Source organism: Marmota monax, unplaced genomic scaffold (assembly GCF_021218885.2).
Source record: "Marmota monax isolate L192 unplaced genomic scaffold, Marmota_monax_Labrador192_F-V1.1 WCK01_AAM20220418_F8-fsc00001, whole genome shotgun sequence".
In the NCBI taxonomy this organism is placed as follows: Eukaryota; Metazoa; Chordata; class Mammalia; order Rodentia; family Sciuridae; genus Marmota; species Marmota monax.
This window is the reverse complement of record NW_026693777.1, coordinates 37,061,803-37,083,628: the sequence shown is the minus strand read 5'-3', so window position 1 is coordinate 37,083,628 and position 21,826 is coordinate 37,061,803. Positions and strand designations below refer to the sequence as shown.

General features: G+C 38.8%; 1 protein-coding gene across 5 annotated transcripts in view; it reads right to left on the bottom strand.

Annotated features, from left to right (window-relative positions):
• Fmn1 (formin 1) overlaps positions 1-21,826 on the bottom strand; it is a 401,580-nt gene that overhangs the window by 99,262 nt on the left and 280,492 nt on the right. For all 5 annotated transcript variants that reach the window (XM_058584664.1, XM_058584665.1, XM_046461452.2 and 2 more), the window contains one exon: positions 19,576-19,696. In XM_058584664.1, coding sequence (XP_058440647.1) covers positions 19,576-19,696 — 121 coding nt within the window. The remainder of the gene's footprint in view (positions 1-19,575; positions 19,697-21,826) is intronic.

Below are 21,826 nucleotides of genomic sequence, written 5' to 3'. Positions count from 1 at the left end.
TGAATATATCTATACATACACATTTAGACATAAACATAAACAACTGATACATTACCTCTTTAAACTATTCTTTTTTTAAAAAAAAAAATATTTTTTAGTTGTAGTTGGACACAATACCCTTATTTTATTTATTTATGTTTATGTGGTGCTGAGGATCGAATCCACGTCCTTGCACGTTCTACGCAAGTGCTCTACCACTGAGCCACAACCCCAGCTCTTTAAATTACTCTTAATCTATTGATATATTTATTTATTCTTAGTTTTCTGTATCCTTTATTGTCTGGGAAAATTATTTAATACCTTTTGGACTTTGAGTTTCTTGATACATATGATCTTCTGAAAACTAACACATATATAAAAAATTATTTTGTGTACTGAACAGTAAGATGCTACCTAAAATATTCATTATTGATTTAAAATATTCATATAGTAGAAAGACTGGATAGTTGTTCATGATTCCATTCTTTTAGTTTCCAAGAACAGCTAGCAATAACGATCCCACAAACTCTTTGAATAACTGGCAGTCTTAATACTTATGAGTTTCATAAGCAAATAAGCATATTATGAATGGGCTTATCCCTTACAAGTCAAATCATCTTTTAAAAATTGCCAGTAATCACTTTTTCTGTTTCTCACTCCTTGACCCATTGACATTTACTTCACACCCAATTCTGATACCACAAAAACACCCCAAAGTCACTAATTAACCCACCCTCTGGTCAGTGTCCTGTTTTTGAGTCTCCTGTGAGTTGGTTTCACTGTGCTGCTTCCTCTTTCTCAGGTTCTGTGTCCTCCACTCTGGATGTGACCTCTATCTGATGGCTCTGCCTCCTTTGCAGCTGCAGCCTTCTATACTGTTATTACATGTTTGTATTCTTTTGGGGTTTGGTATAAACATTTTTTCTCCTCCCACCTCTGTTCTCTCTTGAGACAATCTCTTCCAGGTGAACTCTTCAGTGACCTTCTTAGAATGTGCCTTCCAAGGCACATTTCTAGCCCAGAGTTGCTCCCCCACCAAGAGCTCTGACATTCCTTACACCTCTCCATACTGCCACAGTACCTTCCTATTTTTCCCACGTTCACCCTTGCTTTCTGATTTGTTGTCCGCATCTGAGTCAAAGTGACCTTTACAACATCTCATTATGAGTCTTCTGCCTAAATCCTCCAATGGCTTTCATTACTTTTTAGAGATTGTTCCCAATCCCTCAGATGGTCTACCAGGCCCTCCATGGGCTGGGCCCTGCCTGCCTCCCAGCCTTAGCCCTTCCACACTAGCCTGCTCTCATGTTCTCAGACGCGCTCAATTCCTCCCCACTATCTCTGCCTGGACTTTCTCCTCCAACCTCTAGTCACTAGTGGTGAGTCATCAGATAGACCTCCTCTCAAAGTCTTTTTTTGGGGATTTCTTTTGGACCCTCCATTCTATACTAATGAGGTCTCCTCTGTTACAAAGTTACAGCACTGTATAATTTTCCTCTTGTTATTATACTATAGTATCCATGATTATTTTACTATTTCCACCGTTAAGCAGAAACATACAGTTTCTGCTTACTGTGAAATCTCCAGCATCTGCTACAGTGTCAAGTCCAGGAAAGATCTGTGAGTCTTTTATAAATAATGAATATTTTATAAATAAATGAATATACTACCAAATAAAGGGAGAGAAACTTATCCACATGCAGTACTGTTTGCATATTGAACAATTTAGCTCTGATTTTAGAGAGTAGTTGCCTCTTTCCCAAGAGGAAATCCAATAATTTTAATATAATAAAATAAATTTTTTTCTAGTAGGTGTATATATGTATACATACACACACACATATACACAAAGATACAGGAACAATCTTTCTCTCCATTTTGTATTATACATGTGTATTAATTTATTTTGCTAAAATGCAGGTGGATGGAGGGGTCAGAAAAAAAACACAAGGAGACTGAATACCATACCACTTTCACTCACATTCATTAATTCAGATAACATTTTTTTAATTGCAAAAGCTAGATTAAACAATCTTAGAATAGCCATTATTGGAAAAGTCATTATTAGAAACAAAAATCTTTGACAAATTCTTGTAGTCAAGCACTCCACCATTTCCACATGAGTGCTTGGGTAGGTGTTACCCAATTCTTTGCTTTAAAGAAAAGAAATGCTATCTTTCACAAAAGAGGGAGAAGTCTGGATCTCTGTAAGAGGGGAGATGGATAGAGAGAGAAAGGAGGACAGCTTTGTCAAACCTTTAGAACTCATACTGCTTGGTGCAGGTGTGGAACATGAAAGAAGGGCTGAATTTTGAGTTTGGACCTGGTACAGAACAAAGACACCTCACAAGCAGGCAGAGGTTCCACCTGCATCCCTTCAATGCTCTTTCTTTAGAATCTTCTGAATAGCTTTATTTCTGCGGATATGAGATATTGACATAAATTGCTCTAAGATTGCCCTACTATGAGTACATATAGGTTGCAAATATATCCACACTCAAAATATTTTTTAAGTACCTGCTATTTGCCATTGTGCCAAACATAGGGGAGAAGTATATAATGAGACCTGTATTTCTGCTCTAAAAATGTCAGTAGTTCATAGTCTAGCAATAGTAAGAAACAAGGAAATCCAATAATTTTAATATAATAAAATAAAATTATAACATAACATGGTGTCATGGAACACTGGGTAGGGATGTCCATTTCATACAGAGCTGTAGATTTGTGGCCAGGGAAGGGTGTTCAGAAAAGACAACTTAAGAGTTGTCTTGAAAAAGTCAAGGAGAGTGAAGGAAGGGGAAGGTTGCTCAAGGAAGAAGAAATACCATGAGTAAAATAGGAAGGCATTGCATGGGTCATCTGGGGTACATGAAGTGGTACAGTGTGCCTAGAGGTCACCAAGGACTCGTGGACATAAAATTGGTATTTAAAGACAGAGCAAATGGTGAACTGCCACGGGGAGAAGGTACCCAGAGATGAGAAGGGTGCAGGACAAACTCTAAGCCATGCAAGCCAGCAACTGATGGAGAATGAGTTGGTAAGGAGAAAAGAAGGATGTGGAGTTACGTGATCTGAGGGGGAAACAGTAGGCAAGGAAGAAGAGCAGTCAGCTCTGTGCAATACTGTTCAAAGTAAAAGAAGATAAAGACAAAGAAATGACCACTGCTTCAAGCAACATGGAGGTCACTGGTGAGTTCAAGAGCAGCTCCAGGGAAGTGAAAGTGGAGGAAGGAAATCAAGTTGGAGTCTCTAGCCATGTGTTTAAGAAGTTAAGCTAGAACAGTAAAATGGGGAAGTAGGAGGAGTTGGGACTAAACTATAGCTCCAGTTCTCCCTTTCAGGTATTACAGATTAAAAAAAAAATAGGCTAGGGAGGGGTACATTTTTTGGTGATTTTGAAATTGAACCAGTTTCCCCCCCCACCCCCGGGATATTTTAGATGCAGTAGCCTTTGGTGGTAGCAGGACTCATAAGAGTCCTTTTCTACTCCTTCAAGAAAATTCACAGACTTTCATCTCACAAAAATCATTCTGTACAAGAAGAGATTCCTCAGGTCCTAGGGTTACTCTGAATAAGGGCAGAAGAGGCATAGTCCCCTAGAGAGTGGGTGCCTTTTTCCCCAGAGGAATGTTGTGTAAAAATAAACCCACCAGGAAGCTTGAGCTCAGGGAATCCCATGATTCTGATTCACTCCACCGAGGGTGGCTGCCCAAGATCAAATGTACCTTAATGTCCCATGATTGTGAGTATTCTCCATGAAAAAATTTAAGCAGAAGTGACAGGGCTAAGTGAGGACATGCCAGTATGCTTTAGGACTTGGAAACATTTGCAAAGCTGGGCCACCGACTAGAGCCTTTGCACGGTATTGTCTAAAGCACTGTTCATAGTACTATCCTATCAAACATCATAGCTGAGTCAGAATTTCCACTGAAATTATTATGTGGTTATGGACACAGCCTTGTCTGCGAGACATTAGCATGAAAAATATTCATTAATCACCTACCCATGACTAGGCCTAAATATAAATGGATTGGACATGATTTGATTTATAGGGTGTTAACTGATCCAACCATTTATTAAAAAATATTCTTTGCATTGGTCCCCATGAAAATCATCACCATTGGAAGCTTTCCTTTGAAGATGATAATTCCAGAAAATCTTGTTAGAAAAGCATCTATTATTTCAAAAAGAAAGCATTATTATGAAGTATTTATTAACACTTTAACATAAACGTACTTCTAAGACAAAAGGATTTTAAGAAATAGCTAGGAAAGTTGTGTTATAATGGAAGCAAAATACACATTCATCAAGATTTTGGTATTGAGATTGACTGTATAATGGGAGGCCTCAGGCAAGTAGCCCAAGCAGGAAGTTCCTAGACATCTAAGAGGAAGGAAACTCATCTTGGGAGGAAGGACCATAGTTAACTTCTAAAGGAATTATGAAGGCAACACATAGAGATTTGAAAACATTAAAAAAAAAAAAAGGTACAGAATCATTAGTCACTGTACCATGATCAGAATACAGTCTCCATATATTTTTTAGTTGTTTTTTTTTTTTTTTTTGTCCTGCATCTAGGACTCAGCCCTGGATCCTCCATAATTGCCTTTACATATGATTTTACATGCTTATATTTGACAAGGAAATGCTTCCATTTTTATTCTTTCTGCTAATATTGCATGTATTCTTGTTCAGATTTACAAAAACCTACAAACATTGTAATTCACTGTCATATGAAACTTTTGTATGTACTGGATTCACTCAATTCCCCTACAGTTGGGTAGGGAAGCCCTTTCTACCTTGTTCTGACAGTGTGTCAGGCTGTGAGTCACATCCATGTCCACACAAACTAATTCTGAGTTCAGGATTTCTTCTTTAGGATACAAGAAGTGGAATTATGAATAAAATAAGAAAGTTCTTTTTTCTCAATACACAGTAGCCAAACTGATTTGGGCATAACCAAAGGCAAAATTACAACGTGAATGAGGACGGGGTAGAGGGATTTTAAAAAATGAGAATGTGTCTTCTGTGCCTCTTTGTAGAGGTGACTGGGTCACACAAGCTGGAGTGGTGTCTTGCCCTGGAGTCAGGCACTGTGGGCAATGTACTCAAAGTGATCACTTTCCAGAATGGACAACTCAAGAAGTAATTTACTCAAGCATGGATGGGAACTGGTGATATGCAAAGGTTAATATAAAATAATCTGAATTGACCAGGACATAAAAGTAGGTTTGAGGTCTGTTCATGAAAGCAGCTTTTAAAAAAAAAAAAAAAAAAATTTCTTTTAGTTGTACACAATGCCTTTATTTTTATTTATTTATTTATTTTTTGACCATATGATTTATCTTTATTTTTTTTTAGTCATACATGACAGCAATTATTTATTTATTTTTATGTGGTGCTAGGATTGAACCCAGGGCCTTGCACGCACCAGGCGAGTGCTCTACCTCTGAGCCACAACCCCAGCCCCCCCCCAAAAAAAAAAAAACAGTTTTTTTTTAAAAGGCCCTAATGTCTCACATTTGATTTAGATGTAAATTATGCTACTGTCAATATCAATGGAGCTAACTGAATTTGAGGGCTGTCTACAGATAAATCTGCATCAAAAGCTCAGATTTCTAAAGTACACGTAAGTATAATTAAATATATTTTTAAATATAATTTTAGGATGTTCATACTTGCTGATCAACAACATCAAGGAATGATCTGGAAGCATGATACAATCCAAGATATTTGAGAAGAATAGGTAGAACCTCCATTTTCGAGCGGTCCATGGAGTTCTGCTTCAAGAAGTACACACACGCCATTAGTGAAACTCTGAGGTTGTTGAAGGAATCACCAAAGGTAGAGCGGCACTTTCCACAAGGGATGCTCACTCCCCCAGAAATCACACCTAAGGTAGAGCAAAACAGCTCTCTTACTGCTTAATTCGGGAAAATGATTTTCCTGTATGAATGCTTTGGTAGCAAACACGTCTTCTTGAGTAAAAAAGCTTATTTGTGTGGCAATTCATATTTGAACTAGGCGACAGAATCTCTGCACATACAAATCCTAAAGGCAACAGGCTTGCCTCTGTATGATTCAAGGAAATCTGTAAAAGGCAGCAATGCTGATCTTAGAACTATTTTCCTTTCAGCAGAGCAACAGCTGGCTACAAAGAGGCCAGTGATTAAGAAACACAAACTCATTTGCAAAAAGCAACCTGCATCCACACTGCTCAGTCAGGACAGCTGCAAGCTCTCCACGGTTTCTCTGACCTCTGAGCCCATTCTGTGTTTCAGCCCGTCCTGGTTAGTCACATTCACTGTAATTTTCTACTCTGGAAAGTGCTTATATCTAAATGGATCATGAGGAAATAAAGGAGAAAAGATGGAAAGACAGAAGGCAAAAAGAAAAAGGATGGAAAGTTATTTTAAAAACACACAACCTAAACTGGTGGATGGATTCTGGTGTCTCGTCTTGGCTACAGGAATTGCTGGCAAAGCTTGAAGTTGGCAATGAAAGCTAATCAGTTTGCCACTGTCTTCAGATTTAATGCAATATTTGGCTCAGACAATTTTAAAAATCCCCTATTCCAGCTAAAATATTTACACAGTCCTATGTGTCTCACTTAATGCCTGTTAAGCAATCGTCTTTTAAAACTCCACAGACACTTGTAAATCTGTCGGGAGAATTGTGGCCTATAAACAAGGCTTCACATAAAGAGAGCTGCATTGTCAATTTGCTGGGAGTTGGGATGTGTTTGAAAATAGAGTTGGAAGATCAGAAATAGTTTAGAGTGGGTAACAAAGTGGCCAATGGTCTTGCTTGTTGGACACTGTTAGTGGTATTAACGGGAAGCCTCCAGACACTGACCTCAGCTATTTAAAGCCATGCTCCCCTGTAAACCTGTCATTGATCCTACCTCACCCTTGAGTTATGACGCAGGGAGAGTCACTGGTCCAGCAGCCCATGGGAGTTTGCATCCCAGGCCATGTCTGGTTAGAGAGGATGACTTGGTGAAATCTTGAATAGGAGGCTATCTCACGGCTACATGTGATGTGCATGGTGTAAGTGTGTCAGGAAGGGTGAAGACTGTCAGAAGAAAGGGGGAATTCTGGGCAGGGCTGATGCTGGGAAGAAGAAGACAGCTAAAATGAGGACAAACAGTATCCTCTAAGGGAGGCTAAATAGAATAGATTCTGGAATGCTTAGTACATTCTCCGAAGTCTTTGGATCTGATGTTAATGAGCCTAAGAGATAAAATTTAAAGGCAAGGGAGGGCCATTCAAGCTCTCTCCTGCTGGCCTGAGGAGCCCCGGGAATCTCTCTCTTCAAGAACCAGGTACTTACTACAATACTCAGTTATTTACCTGTTCATAGAAGATTAGCTTCCTTTTTAGTTTTGCCCCATTAAATTGAGGAGCCAATTGATTACGATTCACAATTAATTTTACAATAATGTTAAAGATGAAAATAATACATAAAATGTACACATCAGTTTAAAAACTCAACCCCAGCTTAAAAATATTCCATTTTGGGCTCAGTGGAAATATAAGATATAGGTTCATCCTAGATTGAAAAGCATAATTAGGCATTTGTAATTCCAAGGTACATAATCTCTTGACACTGGAGGCAGCAAATATTTGTGAATTCTGTCCATGGGACCATGATCAGGAAGGGCTTTGAAATATTTTTGTGAATCTGCAATGCAGTACAGCTGGAGGGTAAGCTGTGTACCTTTCCCCCACTATCTGATTGGCAAGTGAGGTCACTGTTCTTAGGGACAATCTGATTCCTGTTCCTAGCAAGAGAGAAATAAAAAATGTAAGTAGGAATAAATTTGTCCCCTAGAAAGTGGGATTAATACTTGCTCTTAAAATGTGTTTATAAATGACTTGATATTTCAGTAAGTTTATTTAAAATTAGCAGTTAGCTCAGTGCTTAGAATAAACATTTGCTGAAAAATAAACTGATTGAAAAGGTCAAACAAGTTCCTCCTCCTATTCTGAAGATTTTTCTTATATCCAGATATTCGATGATGTTTTTAAAGACCATTAAAATGCTCCAGAAAAGCAATGTAAAAAATGGAGTCCCATGAGCAGGTTCAGCACATTAGCCATTATGGATTTTCCTTTGGCATTTCCTCATTCTGTATGTTACTGCACAAGGAATTTGACTGGCCTCATGGCACCAGGCCATCCACTCTGACTTGCACATACTGTCATTCATCCCTGTGTCCAACAAGTCCCTGAAAACTATTCCAAGTTCTCAATCCATGATTAAAACTAATTGCCCTTAAATGACCAAAAGTGTTTTAGACCTCAATGGACTTTCTGTCATTTCATTTTACTTCATGTAAGACTCCTACAAGCTCACATCTGCCATTGTCCCCATTTTTAGATGAGGATAAGCAGTCACTGAGTTGGAATCTGGACCCGGGGGTGTCCGACACCCTGGTCTTGTGCCATCATGCCTCCTACCTTCACCATCTACAGGGCAATTCTAGAAAAAATGTGTGCCACCTGTGGAAGTTCCTCATGAACTGTCAGGAATCAGGCAGATGTAAGCTAAACATCACCAAATGCCACTGTAGGGACTCCTTCCTTTTAAATGGGAATAGGCTTATCAGGAAGTTAGGTTATTAAGTGGCATGGCAGAGACCTGAACCAGTAGTGACAGTTCCCAGGAAAGTCACACTGATCTTTCCATGAGTTCCTAAAGAGTGGAGTTGCAATCCTTGCCCCCCATCCAAGAGCAACACTGATGCTAAAATCTGAGTCCTTGGGCAAAACTCCTACCTACCCTCTTTCCTCTGACTGAAGGTCTTCCTTTACCTTCACTCGTTTGGTTGTCTGACATGAAAAGAATCCATTTGTGGACTGTGACTCTTCCGTAGAGTATAAGATACACAATTTACTTGGGCAGGAAAATAGTTTGACATTCACAAATCCACCCAGAAATCTATTTCTGTAAAGAAAATGTTTCAGTGTGATACAAGTTTATGGTCCATAGCTTGAGCAACTGGCTTAGCAATGGAGACCTGAGTTATATGCTGGCTGGATGATCCTGGCCATACTGCTTCCCATCTCAGAGTTTCAGTTTTCTCCGTTGCATATGCCTGCCCTACTCATATCAAAGGATAAAGCTGTACACACAGATAAAGGATCACCATTAAGACCATATGAACAGGGCTGGGATAGAGCGCTTGCCTTCCACATGTGAGGCACTAGGTTTGAGTCTCAGCACCACATAAAAATAAATATTGTGTCCATCATTAAAAAAAAATCTTAAAAAAAATCCATATGAACACCTTTTTCTTTTCTTGAATGGCAAATATAGGACACCATTAATGAACTTGCTGAGATACTCCTCCATTTCTCCTACCTGATTCTGATGGTACGATAAAAGCTGGCAGGTTGCTCCCTCAATTCCTGGGGCAATTCTTTGCCACAGTCTGGCTGGGCACAAATGCCGCAGTCTGGCTGGGCACACAATCACGAGCCACCACACAGCTTGTAGATTCAAACAGCAACTCTTTATTCCCGAACTCACACCAGCCGTCTACAATCACGTTCTGGGGAAATCCACGTTCTCTGCCCAAATCCACATTCTCTGCCCAAATCCACCTCCACTGGGCTTCTATCTCCAAAATATACTGTCTGAATCCCGTGAGAACTCAAGGGGAACTCAGGCAGCAGGATACGCCCTATTCCCAGCAGGAATAATCTTAAACCTTAAACCTGGAACCTAAACTGGGAACGCCCTAAACACGATTATCTTAAAACCGGGAACACCCTAATCTGCCTTGGTCCTTGAGCAAGGTCATGTACATTCAATGTCACTGCAACATGGGGTACGCTGGCAAGGAAATTGTCATACCTACTTGGCTAATGGCTCCCAGCAATTCTTCACCGAGTAGAATCCTTACCAAGGGCACTTGTATTGTCTCCAAACCTTTTATGTCATTTGTTATTTTTATTGTATTTATATAATTTCATTACTTGATGGAAACCATAGGTAAATAACTGTGGAAAAGTACTATTTCTATAAGTGTAAATGAAAAAGATAAAAGATTGCAGATAAACATAGGCATGGGGATCAGTGGAGACTGGGGAGATATGGAACAGTGAGGTACTCAGGATTGAATCCTGGGATTGAAAAAGATATGGATGGAAAAACATCATGAAATACAAATGGAGTCTTGAGTTTAGAGTTAGTAAGTATCAATGCCAGTTTCTTGGTTTTGACATCTATAATCATAGCAATATGCCATATTAACAATGGAGAAACTGGGTAAGAACCATAATGAGAACTCTCTATACTAACTTTGCAAGAAAACCTGTATCTCCAAAACAGGCACAATTCAGGAAAAGGTCTCATTCTTTCTTCAAAAGACTGACAAAGAATGCTATATTTAACTGGCCTTAGAAGAAAAGATAAAGTAATATCAGTATCATTTTCTATGATTCCTAATTTTGGCCAAATTTTTTTCCATTTACTGACCACACTAGAAAGAGCTATACTGCATAAAAATTACTTTTAGATGGTATCAATGCAAGTCATGAATTAATTAAATAGCAGATTATGAAACTCATTTATAAAAAAAATACCTGAGGAGCAGGGGTTGTGGCTCAGTGGTAGAGTGCTTGCTTAGCATGTGTGAAGCACTGGGTTCGATCCTCAGCACCAAAAAAAAAAAAAAAATAAATAAAATACAGGTATTGTGTCAATCTACAACTAAAACAAATTTTTATATAAATATAATACCTGAGATCCAAGACATATAATTTTATGGTTGACTTTTATATTCTGTGAGTATTTAGGATTCCTAGAATTTTTAGTTCTTCTGATGGACTAAGTCTAGGAAGGAACAAAATAATCCTTACTGAATAAGAAAAATTGTAGAACACATTGAAATAGCACAGCAATAATAATAGTAACTGTAGAAACTCAGAGAGGGAATGTTCTTTCAAAATCATCTAGCAGCTATCCTTCTAAACGTGCTACCCTACCAACCCACCACAATCATCTTCTAATCCAGTAGGCAGAGGGAGTAGCTGCTGCAGGGGTCCTAAGGCAGAAACAAGGTCATTGGGCTGGAACACAAAGAAGGCCTGTGTGGGTGGAATTTAGTGGGAGGAGGGAATGGATGGAGGGAATGAGGCTGGAAAGGCGGAAGTGTCAAGGTAGAACTTGAATGGCAAGGATATGAGGTTGGATTTGGTAAAAATTACAATGAACACAAAATAGCAAGGTGCTTTGACCTGTCTGGTGAGTGGACACTAGATTAAAGGGAGGGCAGGAGTGGATGCAGGGAAACCTGCTAGGAGTCCCTTATGGCCAAGTGAGGAGCAGGTAGTTCAGATGAGAAACACAGTGTGGAGATGGTAATGAGGAATGGACTCATGGCACAATTTGAAGGTAAGTCAACAGGACCTGCTGAGGGATGGGAAGTCAACAGAAAGGCACAGGGGAATCAAAGGGTAAGTATTACCCATTTTACTTATATTCTGGCAAAGGGATTTCCTTCATATGATCCTGGTAAATCCTCTCAAAAGTCATTGGAGCAGAGATGCTGAGATGTGGGGGGATAAAAGCTTATAACAGCTTGTGACACAAGAATGTGACTCCAGGACTTCTGATTCAGACTTTTCCAAAACAGTAGCTTCTATTTTCATATTTTATGTTTCTTTCAAAGGAAAAAAACAAACAAAATAACTTCTGTTAATCATGCTGATTTATAATTGGCAGGTGGAAATACAGAGTGCAAATGGAGAGGAAGAAACCAGGACGACATAACTCACCCTTCCCACCTAGAGATGCCATGGTCATGGCTTCAAAGGAAAACTCTAACTTCTTCCATTAATTAACAGATGAATCAAGTTTCAGTTTCCGTATCCTCTCTCCCTTCTGTACAATTTGTCTTTGAAGGCGTTCCATTTGGGAAACGTGTGACCTTTACCCACCATGCTGCACTTAATTGAATGCTTTGCATCACAAGTCACCACACTGTTCAGCATTTTACACCCACTGCCTTTCTGAAATACTTATCCCAGTTCCTTAAAGTCTGTTTTGTTGAAATCATTTCACAAAAATAAATCATATCAAAGTTTTTAAAAAATGATTTCTAAAACTTTGCTTGCGAAACTAAATATTTTCAACACCATGGCAACACGGTCAGGACTCTGGCTAATGTATCCAGTCTCCTACCAGAGTTCAGACTCAGTAAACTGCTGCCATGGGCAAATGGGCTGTGGAGGAGGAAAGAGCTAATAAATTAGGCATGGTCAATAATCATTCAAGTTGTGTCTTCTGGAGCTTCCTAAAAGGTGATGAATGAGCCTGATCTGCCCTAATGGACCAGCTCCCCCTTCTCCCTTCCAGGATGCACACTGCAAACTGCATGGTGCAGGAGTGAGGTTAAGCACCTCCAGCGCCTGAGGAACTTCCCTGGACACCATCTCCACCATCTTTCCTGGCCCTGCCAACACTCCTTTTAAGCTAGGTAGGGTAGAGAAGTCTGATCATCTCCATTGTTTCAAGGGAGATTCACAGAGGTTAAGCTGTTGGTCAAGGTTGCATAGCTCATCATGCAGCTAGTAAATGGCAGAACTAAACTTTAAACCTAAATGTCCTAATCCCAATCCAGCACCATTTTCCACATACCAGCCTCTTCCACTGAAACTTAAATAAACAAATAAGTACTTACAAAATACTTGGTTTATTGTTATTTTGAATTTGATTTTTGTATGTTTACCAAAGGTATGCACCCCCATAGCTTAAAGAACAAATGCCATATTCAATTAAATTTTTCTGCTATGCTAGGTCACACTTACTAAAAACAATTCTTAATTTATCTGAAATTCAAATTTCCTGGGCCTCTAATATTTTATTTAATAAATGTGGCAACCTTAAAGGTAAGAAACAGCATGACAGACCACCTTTAAATTGTTTCCTTTGCTCTTGAAGATAATATCAACAGAAAATTGCCTATCTTAAATTCTGTGTTGGGCTTCACAGTACCGACTGAATCGACAATGGCCGTCCTTACAACAAACAGGTGGAGAGATACATTGATCCTTATTGAGGAGGGGACAAGGTGACTGTAGGAGAGCTGAGAGTCAGGGAGGTGGGTGATGAGGCAAACACATTAAATAACTGGGCAGGGAAAGAGAGCGGAGAATTCTTCCCATTTCCTAAGCTGACACAAACTTGAATATCCATCAGCAGATTGACAAAACCAGTTATTAGCATTCCTCCTTACTTCCTGCAGTCAAGTCTTCATTAGCTGCAATAACAGGAAGAGGGAAGAACAACACACCCAATCTCAAATCAAAACGAAAACAGAACCTCTGAAGGGCAAGATCAAGTGCTCTATGATGTGTGGCCCTGTTTCTGCTAAGTAGGCCCCTGACCTGCTGGTATTGCTGAGATACCAACTCTTCCTCAGGTGGCTTCCCCTTTCCATCAGTGCTCAGAGTCTCCACCCCACCCCACATGGCCCCCTCTTTCAGCACCTCTTTAATACTATTTCAGCAATTTATTGACCCAGACACTTAAATTTTTTAATATGTTAAAAATGAGCTAAATGGCAAAGATGATTGTTCCTACCTTGTGGTTTTGAACAGATGAGGTTGGCCAACATGCAAACAGCTTAACTAACTCAGTGAAACTTGGTTTAAAACGTTAACTTTTCAAAAACCATGGCAAATCCTGAGTCCCGCCAATCTAGCTGCCTATAACTGAGAGTTGATTATCATTTCTGTTTTTGACCAAATTTTAATTCTTACACACACATATTCAAATAATTAAACTATTTCTACTATACAGGCCCTCACAGAGGATGGTGATAAACAACAATTTAAATTATGAAAGTTGTTTCATTGTTTGGTGAGCCTTTGGAAAAAGAGTATAGAGTTAAATCAATGGATGCAATCTGTTATCTTCATGTGGAAGATGAATTGATTACAGAAGAGCTACAAAAAGGGAAATCTCTTTCTTGAAGTTGGTTTTGTATATGAATTTATACTTCCTATAGGTTAGATTTTGAGATAGAAGGCTGAAGCACAAACCCTGTATAAAACAAAGGTTCAACTGGATGGTCCTGGACTAATCTGGGTGTGCCATGAAATAAGGACACAGGGATTTATAATGCCTGTTGATGTGACAGATCTAATTCAACATGAATTTGTCTAAAAATATCACCACTCTTCAAATTTTGAAGATTTTAAAGTTTGTTGAATGCCTGGCTGATGCATTTCATTCAGCATCTTATTTTGGAAAGTCTTAAAAGACTTAACACTTTAGGATAAACATTTCTGGGATAAACATTTATAGAGTGATAACAGATATCAAAAAAAGTCAACAGAGAGTCTTGCCTTTACATAACTGTGTAAGTATATTCCTAAATATTTCTAAATGGTACATAGAAAAGAACATGTTCAAGTATATAGTCTTAAATATTTAGAGAAAAAGACATCATCAGAATTATCTTAAGATACACATGAAATTGTATCTCGGCCAAAATTCTCGAAAAAGTTTGTGAGTATCTTACACTGAGGATTAACTACTAATTACATTTTACCAATTTATATGCGATAACAGGGCTAATAATATGTAGTTTTCAAAGAAAGATTTAGTAAACAGTTTGTTAAGTAACTCAGCCTTAATGGAAGAGGATGCCAAGTAACTACTGTTAGCTATACTGTATTCTTAGTTAAGTTTTATAGAATATGGTAACTTTCCCACACCTCTCTAAAGAGTTCCATCTAATTTACCAATTAAAAAATATAGCTTTGCTATTTTCATAGCCTGAATGAATTTTTCATGATCAATAGTATAATAGGATTATGTCAAACCAATGTGTATTTGGAGGAGATGATACTACATTAATTTTGAATTCCATTAGTGTCATTTATTTTGAATGTGTCATTTATTTTGAATGTCATTTACTGTATTTGGTTACAGGTATAACAAACTCAGTAAGGCTACCATTACTTGCCTCCTCAGTGTAGCCAAGCGGGTATTAAGGGCAACATTACTGAGCAAAGGCCACAGTTGCTCATTTCAGACACTCTAATAAGGTCATTCAATAATGACCATTTAACCAAAAACTGTTTTCTTCATCTTAAAAGTTTGACAGAAATATCAATATCCTTTCTTCTTAAACTGCCTTTTGCATATATGGTCAGTAATTTGTTTCAAGAAAGAAAACCAATGTGTTTTTGCTTTATGTTGGTAAATGTTAAACAGAGTTAAACATTCACATTTTTTTTAAATATAGAACTTTCCAGACTCATTTACAAACTGATGTGAACTGTGAATCCTTACCAAATGATTACAGTACATGAAAATTCCAATTTTGTTTGCCAATAGATTTCTTTTGGAAGAGCGTCAATTCACATTTCCTATAGTATTTGTGAGGGTTACTACTTGAAGAATCCTATGTGTCTTGACAAAGTTGTGGGGGGCTGGAGGCTCTAGGTGGCTAGTATTAACTGGCACAGTCAGAAAGAAGGTGTATTAATTTCCTATTGCCATTACAACAAACCTAAGTGGCTTAACACAACACAAATATATCTTCTAATTCTGTGTTAGAAGTCTGACATGTGTCTCACTGAGTAAAATCAAGGTGTTGACAGGGCTGTATGCAGAGCCTTCTGCTGACTTGAGGGAGCATCTGTTGCTTGCCTTTTCCATTTCTACAGGCTTCCCACATTCCTTGGCTCATTGCCCACTTCCTCCATCTTCAAAGCCAGCAACACTGCATCCCTCTGATCATTCTTCTGTAGTTATATCTCCCTCTGATCACAGCCAGGGAAAGTCTTCAGCTTTTAAAAGCTCATTTTAAAGATTCATGTGATTAGATTAGATCCACTTGGATAGGCCAGAATAATCTTCCCATCTCCACACTGGCAAAGTCTCTTTTGCCATGTAAGGCAACATAATCACAGATTCTAGGGATTCAGGTGTGGGCATCCTTGGGAGCCATTATTTTTCCTACCACATACGAGTTGGTAAAATACCTTGAGTGAATGAAAACAAGGCCAGCAAACAAGGCTGAGTAAGAAAGAAACTATTGCTGTGGTTTGTGATTTCTCAATTATTCCTTAAAACAGCACAGTACCAGTGAAATCAAAATCATTGTCTGATTAAGGGATGTGGAGTAAAATAAAGAAAACATGGAACAAGTCCCCAACCTCAAGGATTTGGTTCTGTCTTCACAATGCGGAGAAGGAGCACAGTTCTCTGGAATTAGATGCTCCACAAACACAGCCAACTGGACTCTTAACAGCATGGGTAATGCTGTAGCTTGCAAACTTTCTGGTTCAAGGCACACACCCTCCTCAGCTTTATGGAAGTTTCTCTCAGGAAGAAACTGTGCATTCATTCTTTCCTATGATGCAGGTACCATATCTTCCCATTTTACAAGTGAGAAAATAAATATTTTTGTTTTGTTTTCTTGGCACTGGAGGTTGAATCCAGGACCTTGTGGATGCTAAGTATGGGCTCTGCCACTGAGCTATCCCCCCCCCCCAAGACACAGCCCCCCAAAATGAACATTTTTTTTATGGTTATGGTACTTACAAGATCTGACTTTCATCAAATCAGTAAATAATACACATTTGATTCCAAAGCCTTTGTTCTTAATCCTACACAATACTGTTTATCTATTGGCTTCAAGACCCATCTATCTTATACTTCTCTCCAGCTCTATTCCCAACCCAAATTAAGTTCGTCCCTGTATCTGTCTTTTCTGAGAGTTTACATATGTATTTCTAGGAGTGTGCATGCCTTTTAGCAACTCTCTGTCATCTGTCTCTTCATAGAGTTTTATGCTTTAAATACACCTCTCTGTTCTCTTTTCCAACATGTTAAGAAGACTTCTAGGCCAGAGGCAGGATAGGTTACAGTACTGAGTCATATCCAGTTTAAAAATGTGGATAGATCATCACTAGGCCAGGCTTGAGCACTATGATCTTTAGCTTCCTTAAACTGTGAGAGGTCAAAAATTGTATCTGCTCCATAGGGTGGGTCATTGTAAGGATTAAGAGAGATGATATATGTAAAGCATCTGAAAAATAATAATCACACAAAAATTGTAGCTATTACTATTATCAATTTCTTACTTGCATAAAGATGCTATTAGAAGTTTGTCTCTCTGAAAGATGCTGATTGGCAACTTTTGTACCTCTCGGTGACATCTGTATGACCATCAACCTCAAGTTAATTCACACCCTACTATTTAGATGTGATTAATACTACTCAAAAAAAGTTTCTTCTAAAGGGTCATGGCTGCTAAAGAACTAGGGCCTGATGCTTCTTGAAATTTGCTAATCACATCTGGTTTAGCTTTAGACATTTTCTGGGATTTTGCCAGCAGCTACGACACTTTAATGGCTACAATAAACCTCAAAGCCTCATCAAATCTTTGCTGTATGTGTGAAAATTATGTCCTCTTCAATTAAACATTCAATCTTGGTTCACACTGAGGCCTTATGGAAAAGGAGGTGAAACCTGAATGGAGATGTGAGATGAAACGGACCGCCAGGATTCTGGCCATCTTGCCAGATGGTATTTAGAAGAAAAAGAAATTCATTAGAGAACCCAGGGTCTGTATTTTCTTTAAATATTTACTGGGTACCTTTCATGTGTTAAAAACACTGGCATCTCTAAAGATTAGCAGGGCGTTTTTTGTTTAAATATTCAATGTGTGTGGGGTGGGAGGGAGTCCTTTCCTCATTTACTTCTGTTGTATTTCGTGTCTTTTGGAGAAGTCCCCGTTCAAAGAAGAAAAATAACTGAGACAATGTTCCATTTTCTTTCCTAAGGCAGCTCCACCAGCCTCAGAAGCTCTTGTATTTCCTTAAAATTGGCTGAGGACAGTGTCAGTTGAGTACTGAGAGATCCAGAATGACACTTGAGAGTCTCTAAGATGAAATGGGGTGTACCAAAGCAAGGGCCTTGGGGAAACCCTGCCCCTCTCTCCCCCTCATTCACACTTCTTACCCCTTTACTATTTATCATCAAACTCACAAGGATGTCATGGGGAGGCAGCCCCTGGAAGGAGAAGGGGAAAGATCAAACAGAGATCAGGTTTCTTCTCAGAAATCTACACAGGGGTCAGGCCAAGGGTTTTATAAGGGGCAAAGAGACAGGAGATGGGCATTCAGATCCTGCCCAAGGTGTAAACAATGGCTCTTCCTCAGCATAGCTAATGCTGCTTTCCTGAGGATTGGTCTGGACCCTAATTCTGCCATCATAGAGGGACAGGAAAAAACCTTCTATGTGATGGTCTACTCTGCTTTATTATGAGACACATCAAGCTCCTTGCCTTATACAAGGATAAAACTCTCAGTTCTTCAAGAGATTGATAAAAATGACCATAAGTTCCTATATCATATTCCTGAACAAAGTATATTCGTTTGGTTGAAGTCACTCTCTCAGCCATATCAACAGGAGGAGAAAAAAAAAAAAAGCCCACACACTTTAAAAATAATTTACAAGGTAAAAATATTCACTTGTAACCACTATCCTTATTTAAGCAAGTTTTATGCCCAAAGTTAAAAAAAAAAACAACTAAATGGCTCTCTCTGCCACCGGGAGCAGATCTTTCCTACTCTGCTTCCATTTCCAAGCTGTTCTCAGCCTGAGACTTAGGTTTTGGAGCACTCTTTCACAATAAACATTTTAAAAATGTTTATTTTATGTCTTAGTGTAAAAATATTCCTGGTTGAAGCTCTCCTTTTCCTCAAGCTCGCCTTCTGGCACACCAAGCCCCATTTCCACATTAACACGCTCCCTGAGTCCTCCATGGAGCGCGTCAGGGGACTTACAGAGACTCCAAGGTGAGGGTTTATATTCCTGGACAAGGAGATATCTTCACAGTGAAAACATAAGACTCTAAAAATGCCAAAGGAAAATTCCTGTCCACGTGAGACCTACTTTCACGTTTAAAAAACAAAAAAAACCAAGAAGGCGCTTTCAGCATTTTGTTTTGAATAATAATTAAAAATATAAACTAAAGGAGAATGTTTGCCAAGAGTGTAATTATCATTATTAGACTCATACATAAATCAAATACACAGAGACCTGTGTGTGTGTATGCATGTGCGTAGATAGATGCAGATGTATTAAGCAGGAAAGAAACTAGCTAAGAAAACACATGGGTTCTAATTGGATTGACCTGATTAGAGTTCAGTACATCTGCTTCTTACTGATTGTGTGAACAAAACTTACCTAAGCCTAATTTTTCTGAGTTAGTGTAGTTCCTATTTATTAGGATTGTTACAACAATGATATAAGAGGAAGTTTTTAATACATGGTTGGTGCTGTCATTATTATTAAAGTTTTAACTACTCAATGTTAGAAAATGTGGATATGACAAAATGTAGACATAATAAGCAAATGATCACCATTAATAAGAGAGAAAGACACAGAAATATAGTTCCTCCAAACAGTGAATAGAGATGGGAAGTTCCATGAAGGCAGCAGTGGATCATAATGGAACTCTTTAACAATTCCATCTCGTGAGCCAGATATAAATAATTCTCTTGAGGCATTTTTTTAAAGCAATTTTAGCTGCTATCATCATAATAGAACAGTTCCTATTACCTTCCAGTTGCCTCTTCAGTTTTCTCAAATCTTTTATGAGGTCTTCAAACTTGACTTGGGAGGCCAGAAAGAAATCTTGTGGTTCAGGCAGGGGGAAAACACTCTTTTCAGTTCCAGCTTCCTAAAAGATATGGTAAACAAAAGGACATTCTACTTCCTGGTTATCAGTTTCAGGTGAAATTCTAAAGCACCGGTCAGTAAAAAAATTAAAAATTTCATGTTTAAATAAGAATCATTGGAACACTCTGCTATTCCTATATTTGGACTCGCTACGTTGAAGCACTTTCACAGCTCACAATGTATTTTTGGTCTTACTGGCACTGAGGTCAGCTATGGCCATGTCATGCATTCTATTTTGCCTTGTAAGTCAAAGAGAAATTGCCAGGTATGTCTTAATCTTAGATACTCGATTCCCATGGAACAAGGCATGGGAAAATGCATGAAAGAAGTTACATTTACAGTCCCATTTGAGTTACCCACTCTAGTGATTAGGTAGCCCACACTTGGGTATGCCAATGGGTTGAACTGGAGAAGAAGGGAAGCCCACCCTTTGCTTTTACCTACCTTTCTCTGCAGCTTGAAGTTCTAGTGTGGGCATGATCAAATTTTGTGTGTGTGTATATATAAAGCTTTTCCAAATGTTGTTTGGTTTATCTTAGTAGATATTTACTGAGGACATGTTGGGCGTGGTTTTTAACAAACTCCACAGCTATACATGATAGAGAATCCTAGCTGAGAAACATCTTAAAAGACAAAATCTTCAGGCACACTGAAACATAAGCTGAGCTTCAAATATCTCTTCCAGCCTAGCTTGCCTTCTTCCTGAATTGTTTAATATAAGCTTTGTATCTTGCATATCTTAGGCAGCCTTCAGTTATTCCTGTCTCTACACACACTACTTTGCCAGTTTTCCTTCACATTCCATCTTCTCTACTGCCATTAGGACTAATTCCAAACTTTAAAACTGCTTTACAAGGCACTTTATGATCTGGCTTCTGTCTACATGTCCAGCCTTACTTCTGCCTTCCCCCATCCCCAACTCCCTGTTCCAAACGTCCATGAACAGTAGAAAGGCCATAGTCTCTTGCCTCCAGGCCTTTGTCTATAAAACTGCCCCTTTCCAGTCCTTCCCATACCTTCTTGTTCATATTCATCCTTCACGTCTCAAAACAAATGTCACTTCCTCAAAGACTTCCCCAAACTCCCAGCATTTGTATGTTTCTCTCCTATACTTCAAGAGGCCCTGAAACTACATTATCATATATTAACTGCTCTACTAATTAAAAAATCGTGGTGTTAGCTCATATATCATCCCCACTAGATGACAGACACCTCCACAGCAGGAACTGGGTCTTGTTCTTAGTGTCTGGTGTATCAATACCAAATTGGTGAATGCTGTCTGCAAAATGCTGTTTTGGAAAAACTGTACCTTTAACAGGAGAACCCTAATTTATAACCATATTTTCTTCTTGTTTTGAGAATCCCCTGGACCCTCCCCTTCCCTTTAAGGCCTTTACCTTCATTTGGGAATCTAGGAGATGGTGGTTTTCCTCATTTTATCTGAACATAATATATATATATATATATTTTCATCTTCCTCTATTTATTTTAGTACTTTAAAAGCAGTGGGAGCAGCACCCTTGGTCTGAGTGCTAAGATGAAACAACAACTAACGTGTTGACCACAAAAGCCCCTGGTCATCTACACTGGAAGAACTGGGGCATGATATCTCTTTCTCTTTTTCAAAGTCATTATCAGACTCAGCCCTGGTTTCAACATTTATTTTTTTTAAGTTACGAAAAAGAGAAAATGCTGCTAAGAAATAAGGCTGGTAGTAGCTCTTGTGAAAGCTGCTCAATTAGAGTTGAAAAGATATGACTTTCATGGGTTTCTTGAACCTCCACAGACCTAGGCTTGGACCTAACACTAGGCATGAGAGACAGGAAGCCTGGAGCAGGAACCACCTTTCCTCAGCTAATTGCTCATCACCACTAACCACAAACATCATCACTCTTGCTCCTCGTGGGAAAGGATGGCTTCATAAATCATAATTCCACACTCTCGTTGAGTGAAATGCATTTTGCTTGGTAAAATCCAGGAGAGCACCACACTAATGCAGACTCCTTATTTTTCCTTGACTGGGCCCATCCCACATTTACAACTTTTGGTATTATAAGATTTTCCTCCATGAATTCAGTTCCATTAGGTTCTGCTCTCTTCACGACAGTTGTATTTCATAGGCCAATTCTGG